The 7,894-nt window shown below is 39.8% G+C and overlaps 1 protein-coding gene across 4 annotated transcripts in view; it reads left to right on the forward strand.

Annotated features, from left to right (window-relative positions):
• Positions 1 to 7,483, forward strand: part of NDUFAF5 (NADH:ubiquinone oxidoreductase complex assembly factor 5) — a 28,362-nt gene extending 20,879 nt beyond the window's left edge. For 2 of the 4 annotated variants that reach the window (XM_044263469.1, XM_044263470.1), the window contains exons 9-11: positions 6,260 to 6,343; positions 6,688 to 6,770; positions 6,931 to 7,483. In XM_044263469.1, the coding sequence (XP_044119404.1) occupies positions 6,260 to 6,343; positions 6,688 to 6,770; positions 6,931 to 7,023 (260 nt within the window). In that variant the 3' untranslated portion in view covers positions 7,024 to 7,483. Of the gene's footprint in view, positions 1 to 3,869; positions 3,967 to 6,248; positions 6,349 to 6,687; positions 6,771 to 6,930 lie in introns of those variants that run through there. The other 2 variants (XR_006386150.1, XR_006386151.1) reach the window with 2 other exon arrangements.
• The last annotated feature ends 411 nt before the right edge of the window (positions 7,484 to 7,894 follow it).

Raw genomic sequence — 7,894 nt, forward strand, 5'->3', positions numbered from 1 at the left:
TAAATGGAAGTGCATAGTGCTGTGACTGCTTCTAAAAAGAGGGCAGGACTTTCTGGAAGGGTGCATTGAGGCTCGTAGAGCACATCAGTGACTTTCTCCAACAACAGTTGGCAGCTCAGATCCAGGCACAAGAAAGCGGGGTAGTTGGGCTAGTGTAGGTTTGGGGTTTATTAAAGGGATAAACCCTAGTGGGAGAGAATCAGTGAAGTCATGTCTGAGGAAGTGGTGATTGTGCTCTAAAAAATGATGATGAGTTAACTAGGTGAAGAGGGGAGGGAAGTGAGTTGCAGGCAGGGAGAATAGCAGGTGCAAAGGCTCTGTGGCAAGAAAGAGCATGGCAGGTACTAAAAGCAGGGCATTTTGACTGGAGTATAGGGAATAAAAAGAGCATTAAATAATGAAATTAGTGAGTAAATGGGGACCTTTTGTCCCTGTTGAGATTGTCTTTATCTTAACACCCCCTTTGAGGCATTTAATGGAATGAGAGGGGGGAAAAGTCATGATTCCAGATTTGCATTTTGGATAAAGTGGATTGGCAGATGAACTAGTAGGGGAGACTCATTGCTGTAAAGCTTATTGAGAAATGATGGCAGCTTAGACTAAGGTGGTGGCCATGGAGATTTGAGAGAAGTGAATGGATTCTAGAGATAATTAGGATGTAAATTTGGCTGTCCTTGCTGATGGGTTACCTGTGGGTGCATGGAGAGAGCTATTTCATAACTGCTAAGTTTCTGGCTCACATAACCAGACAGATGGTGCCCCTTTGCTGACAGAGAAAATAGTAGAAGAAGACCAAGTACAGGCAGGGACACCTCTTGAGTTCACATGTGGGTATTTTGGGTTTGAAGTGCTTGTGAAATGTCTAAGAGGAGATGTCAAGTAGGTGGCTATGTGTGTGGGTGTGCCGTTTTAGAGGAGGTGATTGCCTGGTTAAAATATCATGAGTCATTTGTGAATTGGTGGTATTTGAAGCAATTGCCTGGAACGAGAGCATGAAGTAAGAAGAGAACATGGCCAGATTCTGAGCCGTTAGGAACCTAATAGACAGTGACTGTGTAGAAGAAGGACGTGTCTGGACGTATTACTGAATGGTGGCAGAGGCAGAGTAACAGACATCCATTGGTGGTGGGGAGACTAAAGAATCTTGGAAACCGTGGTACTGGTGATTGTTAAAACTGAAGTCACCTAAGGTGGTGGCAGGACTTGGGGTACAGATGGAACCTGAACCAGGTGCCAACCCTCCAGTAATGAGAAGAGGGCCTGGGAGCCTGATGTCTGTTTCACAGCATGCAGGAGTGGGAGAAGGTGACGGCCAAATAGTGAGTCCCAGCAGGACAAGGGTTTTTAACAAATTAGAGAAAAAAGTGGCCTGGAAGAGGCTCAGAGGAACAACAGAGATACAAATCCTTACCTCCTAATTCTGAAGGAGGTAAGGCACTCAGACATACGTCTGCCACAGAGGGCGCTGCTGGAGAAGTGATTTTTTCTAAGAAGAGCTTCGACTTGCCTAAGAAATGATGAGCTTTGACTTTGTATTAAACAAAAGGCATAGGCAGTTTTGATAAATGAGGGAAGCTGAAGCGATTAAAGGTATGTTCGTTGAAACCAGAACTGTGCTTACCTAGGGCAACCTTAATCTGGATCCTGAAAAGTGATAAGATGATTCAAGCAAGAGATTGGAAGACTAAATACCCTGCAGTTGTTTACAAATACATAGTTTTTCTTAAATGCTATTGAGTTCCTTCTCTCGGTAGTCCTCTGGTATCTACTGGTAGTCCTCTGGTATCTACTTAATGCCTGTATTACAAGTGAGGAATGAATATGGGGCCCAAAGGGAACACTTGCCTGTTAGTGGCAGAATTAGGTGCCAAACTCTTGCCTTCTTGACTCCTGTTCTGGCACTTTCTTATCCGACTCTACTTCTTTTGGCTGCCTCTTTATAACAGTCCATTTTACCCATCATCCAGTCTCCTCCGAGTATGGTACTTCTGTTGGCTTTACAAGGAGAAAGCTGTGTAGCTAAAAACTTACTACTATAGTCACTCTTTGTTTATTATAATTTAATACAGGGATTAAATTAATAGTGTGTGTGCTTCAAGGATTGGATCTATGATCAAACACACATCCCTTCCTAGGCACTGCCCCAAACACTTAGCTTCCCATGACATAATCACGGAGCCCCTTCATCCAAAGGCCGGTGGTGGTGGGCTAATGATGTATCATTCAGACTCTAATGATAAAAATATTTCCCATTTTTTTTATTCTGCTATATAATAAATGCTATACTCATGATTGATTTCAAGAGAGAAGCAACAAAGAGACTAGAAATTAGATGCATCAGCTGGAAAAGTTTACTACCCACTGATTTAAAAATACAGACTTACTCTGTGCTGGGTACAGTTCTGTGACATTTTCTGATATCCTAATTTTACAAATGAGCAAATAGAGACATTGAGAAGTATCTTGTTCATGGTCACACTGGATCTGGATCCGAAGTCCAATACTGCCTACTTGATCTGTGCGCATTTTTTTGTTGTTGTTGTTGGAAGTTAGCATAGTATAATGCTCCAGTCTTACCTGTATAGTTGCTTGTATTTTTAGTCACTATCCAGACAAGGACTAGAACATTTCCAGCCCCTCAGAAGGTTGCCTCATGCCACTATCCAGTTGAGAACCACTGCTTCCCCCACAGGTTTTAAATGGTCATTTATTTTGAGGACCCGTTGCCTACTATTTACCTTAAGAGGCTTTGCCTCTTATTTTTACTGTTAAGCCTTTTACATAAATCATATATTTTAGTCTTTGAGTCTCTTATCCTTAGGAGAATTAAGAAGAATTATGTAAAGATAACTTGTAGAAGTGGTATTTAACAAAGTAGATGTAAACTGTAAATGGTTGATTTTATATTCATTCCCCTACCATTTATTGAACATCTACCTACCATGTGCCAACTATTGAGCCAGTGATGAAATTACATAGTTCCTAATCTCAGGGAGCATGTGCTCTAGTAGAGACACCAAAATAAAGAGAGAGACATAGCCATTTAACTGTAAAATGAGATAATTGTGGTTTAAAGTATAGGGAAAAACAGAATCCCTAAATTTGCTTAAGGTGTCAGGGATGCTTTTGTAGAAGAGACAGGACCTAAGCTAAAATGAGTTTGCCAGGAAAGTGGGTCAGTGGGTGCAGGTTTGGGACATTGCCTTCCAAGTCAAGGGAATGGTCTGTGTAAAATCATGGAGATGTGAGAGGATACACAACTTCCTTCACTTTCCTAATTAAGAAACTCTACAGTAATTCTCTATTGCTTGAATATGTAGAATGGAGAGATGATGGGAAGTGATGCAGCATAGTCCACCAGAGGCTTCCAGATTTTATCCGGTGAGCCTGGTACTATGGGGGAAAATTTCATGCAGAAGAGTGACTGTCAGATCACTGTGTTAAAAAACTCATCCTCCAGCATTGTTTATAAGGCATACTCTATGAGAAAGGCAAGACGAGAACTAATACAGTTCATTTCTCATGTTACACATGAGTAAACTGAGGCACAGAGAGAAATTAAGTAACTTGCTTAAGGTGATATAAATGATAGAGACAGGATTTAAGTCCAGTGTAGCAGCCTAACTCAGGTTCTGAAATCTCAACCACGCTGCCTTCAAAAGGTCAGAGGCAGCTGAGATGGGAAGAAGAGTAGTCCAGGATGAACGGAGGAGGGGAGGAGCCTGGGTCACTACTTCCAGGTATGCTGCTTTGCCAACCGGAAGATGGCATTACTACCTTCAGATTAGTTTTTGGTATTTTATATTGTTACACTTTTTCTTGATGGTGTAGTGTTTCTCATTTGAGCTGCCATTGTTATTAATTCACAGAAAAAAAGTCCAGAATGTTGACATAATTTTACAAAACAAGTGTGTATCAGCTGATGAATGCATGAAAAGTTTTGGAGGCTTTCACAGTAGTTTTAAGGTAAGTTCAATTTGTTTTTTAAAGACAATACTCAGTATTGTTCCTCCTAAAGCAGAATAGATTAGATTTTTATACTAGCAGTTGAACTTAACCTTAAAAACACTGTGAGAGTCTGTAACAGTCACTTGCTTCCAGGATTTTTCTGTTATCCCAAAACCCAGAGCTGGTCAGAAATTCCTAAATGTGTTTCTCAGGTTGTCTTCAGTAAAGGTCTACCATGATGCATTATGAAGTGCTGTCATTCCATTTTGAAGATGATAAAACAGTTTATAATTAGAGTTAAGTGACGTTGCCTGAGATTACTTAAGGATCAGAACTGGGATTATGATCCCAAAGTCTAGACTTGTGCACCACCCCACACTGCTACCATGCGGAGAAAGGAAGGTTGGTATGGTGGTTTGCTTCTCTTGTGAGGGAAAGGTGTGTTCCTCTAGCAGCAGAGTTACTGACTGTGTTATGCAGTAGTGTTCTTGAATTTCTTTATCAGAGAGAACACTATGCCTGATCATCTTAATTAGTATATCAGTACCAATTATTTAAAAGGCATTTTAGAATTTCCGGTGTATTAAGCATTCCCCCCATCCTTGTGTATTAAGTATTTACATTAAATAAATTAAACCTGTTTTCCACTGGTATTGCCTATATCTAATGTGTAGTAAGTCATGACACTGGGGAGGTGAGCGGGAATGAAAGCACCACAGCCGTCATCAACTTAGAGTCTTTCAATCCAGCTTCCAGTTTACCTCTGGTCACTTGATAAGGTTGGTACTCAACAGTATAGGAGAATGTTTTTAAATCAGGTTATGTAATAGGTCTCTAATGTTAGCCATAGAAGCCTTCAGAGGTCATTTGGTCTGGCCACCTAGAAGACCCACAGCAATTGGTCTAAGGTCATAGCTGCATCGTTGTGACAGTAAGAATACGATCCGCCTTTTTCTTCATGGCAGTCTAGTTCGTATGTCTGTTGTTTCATGAATTGGGGCTGTTGTACTCACAGGATGCTGGACATTGCTTTTAGTATCAGAGAATCATTATTTTAAGGAATAATAGAAACCTTTTGAGATTGGAGGAAAAAAAATGTTCACTTATTAGAGCTGATTTGTTGATTGTTTTTAATAAAGCCAATGAAAACTTCTAAAGAACAACTGATATTGGGAAGTTTGTTGGGGCTTTTTTGTGAAAGGAGAAAAACAAAAGTAAACTGATTTTTGATGGTATGGTATATAGAGAATAAATGTAAAGGATTTTTACTTTGGAAATTTGTTTTAATTTCTTGGACTAGTTTAAAATGTGGCCTTCCAGTGGGATTTTAAATATGTGCATAAAAAAATTAAATACACAGCACTCATTGTAGAAAAATATCAATCCTAGCTTTTAGCTATCAACTTGAAGAAAAGAAGTCTAGGGACACCTCGGCGGCTCAGTGGGTTAAGCATCTGCCTTCAGCTCAGGTCTTGATCCCACGGTCCTGGAATCAAGTCCCGCAATGGGTTCCTTACTCAGTGGAGAGTCTGCTTTTTCTTCTGCCTGCTGTTCCCTATTTGTGTGTGCTCTCTCTCTCTCTGACAAATAAATAATCTTTTTTTTTTTTAAGTCTAAAATTTTATGTATGTATATATTTAGGTAGGTAGGCTCCAAACTGGACTTGGATTAAATGTGGGGCTTGAACTCACAATCCTGAGATCAAGACCTGAGCTGAAATTATGAGTCAGATACTTAATCAACTGAGCCACCCAGGTGTCCCAGAAGTCTAAATTTTAAAACATTAGGAAAAGTGCCCCTGTAAAGAATGCACATAATTTCTTCCTAATCTGGGAGTAAGAAAATAATTGTAAAATCTGAAAACACATTGTAGTTTTGATACTGTCTAATGAATTCCAGAGCCCTCTCCCAGGTTTCATAGTCAGACATTTATGGCTTAGAGGGAGTGAGGCATTGTAGCGGTGCTCTGTCCTCTGAAGAACATCTAAAAGGGGCATGAAAGGTGGCATCCTTGGAAAGGTACTTTCAACTCCTTGTGACTCACTTGGAGGGTCAGTTGCCTTGCTTTTGCCCACCTGGCCACTGTTAGCAAGTAAGGTGTGCTTATGGGACTTGCCTCCTGAAATTTGACTTCTCTGGTCTTAATATCCAGAAACTTCAAGTAGTTTTTGCCTTAGAGTCCCTAAGGAGCCTAGCTACAACCTATTAGGGAATGGGGATGGGTACACTGTTGGATGTGAGGTTAAAATTGTGCTTTGAGCAGCTCAGCTGTTGGCGGTATTATCTAAAACTGCCTGTAGTGTATTTTTAGGTATGGGTGAGAGTAACTGTGCTTGGAATAGAAAAGGCCTGCTGCACCGAGACACGATGCTGGCAGCCGCAGCGGTGTACGGAGGTAAGCGAGCGGGCCGTCTTTCCCACCCTCGCCTCACTGAGGAACGTGTGCCCTGCCGGGTTTATCCCTTAAAGTTGCCAGTACTTTTTCCTTTCCCGTTGAGGCATCAGATTTTTTGTCCTTCCTTTCAGAACAGTTCCTGTAGTTCCATATCCTTTTTCCAAACAGCCCTTAACTGTATTTCTGTCAGCTTCTCAGCGTTGAGGATTTTCCATGTAAGGCATTCTCAAAGGCCTCCAAATATCCCAATATCCATTTCTCTTCGGAGACATGACTTTTACTGAGCGGGTTTTTTTCTTCCTACTTCATTTTTTTCAGATTGTAACCATTATTTGTCTTTATAGAAATGTACAAAAATGAGGATGGTTCAGTACCTGCCACATATCAGGTCTATTACATGATAGGATGGAAATACCATGATTCACAGGTAATATTATTAAGACAAATCATTTCTCTTAGTGGGTTCATGTTTTCATTTACTTTTTATTTACTTAGGGTGGGTTTTAAAAAAAATATGATGGCATTAAGGGATTTCATGTAGAGCTGTGTATCTATTTCTAATATCTTCAATCTTTCATTATTTTCAGGCAAGACCAGCTGAAAGAGGTTCGGCCACTGTGTCATTTGGAGAACTGGGAAAGATAAACAATCTTATGTCACAGGGGAAAAAATCACAATAAATATTTTATTCAGTGTTAATGTAGTCCAGAATTTTCATCAAAGTTGGATGACTTTCACATTTAAACGTATTATATTTTGAAGCAAGAAGCGATCTATCAGCAATGTACTATCAGACTTGTAGTAATTAGAATAACCTAATTCTAATCTACATTTGGTAACCCTTTCAGTTTTAATGTGGTTTCTGTTTTCATATGGATACTGTTATCTGGTCATTCGAATGTCTTATTTACACATTCAGCCAAAAGCAGGAAGATACTTCAATGAAAAAAATCTACAAATATGTTCACATTTATAAATGCTGACTTGATGGAAAGACATTGCTCACACTGACATTTTGTACCTTTTTCTCCTGATCTTTTGTTATTGCCATGAGAGGGCAATAGCTATGGAGATGAGAAGAAGACAAGTTGATTATCTAGAGTTATGGATCATTTGGAATAAAAACAGTTTTTATAATGACTAAGTTATTCAAGCTAAATTATTTGTCACACTGTCGTCTTTGTTGTGAAGACAGTATAGGGTTATATGTCTCTCCAGAGCTATCTCATAGTTTTATACTTCAGGAAAGTGTGGACCTTTACTGAATCTTTCCTCACCATTTTTTTTTTAAAGCATGTGAATTGAATCATTTCTTTTTTGCCTTCATGATCTGGGTAAAACCCTAGGGTTTTAGACCCCATGCTACCTTAGGTAAGAAGGGACCCTTTTAAAGAATTACAGAAGAAAAATCCTGTGTGAAACTGTCCACACAGTGATGAAAAATGCTCTTTGTTGTTTGACTTTCCTTTGTCATTTCAGGCCTTTGACACTATTATTCTAATCCGGGCCCCTGTCCCATTATCATCTAGTGGGGATCACCATCATGTGGAA

The sequence above is a fragment of the Neovison vison genome, chromosome 8, assembly GCF_020171115.1.
Source record: "Neovison vison isolate M4711 chromosome 8, ASM_NN_V1, whole genome shotgun sequence".
NCBI lineage: Eukaryota > Metazoa > Chordata > Mammalia > Carnivora > Mustelidae > Neogale > Neogale vison.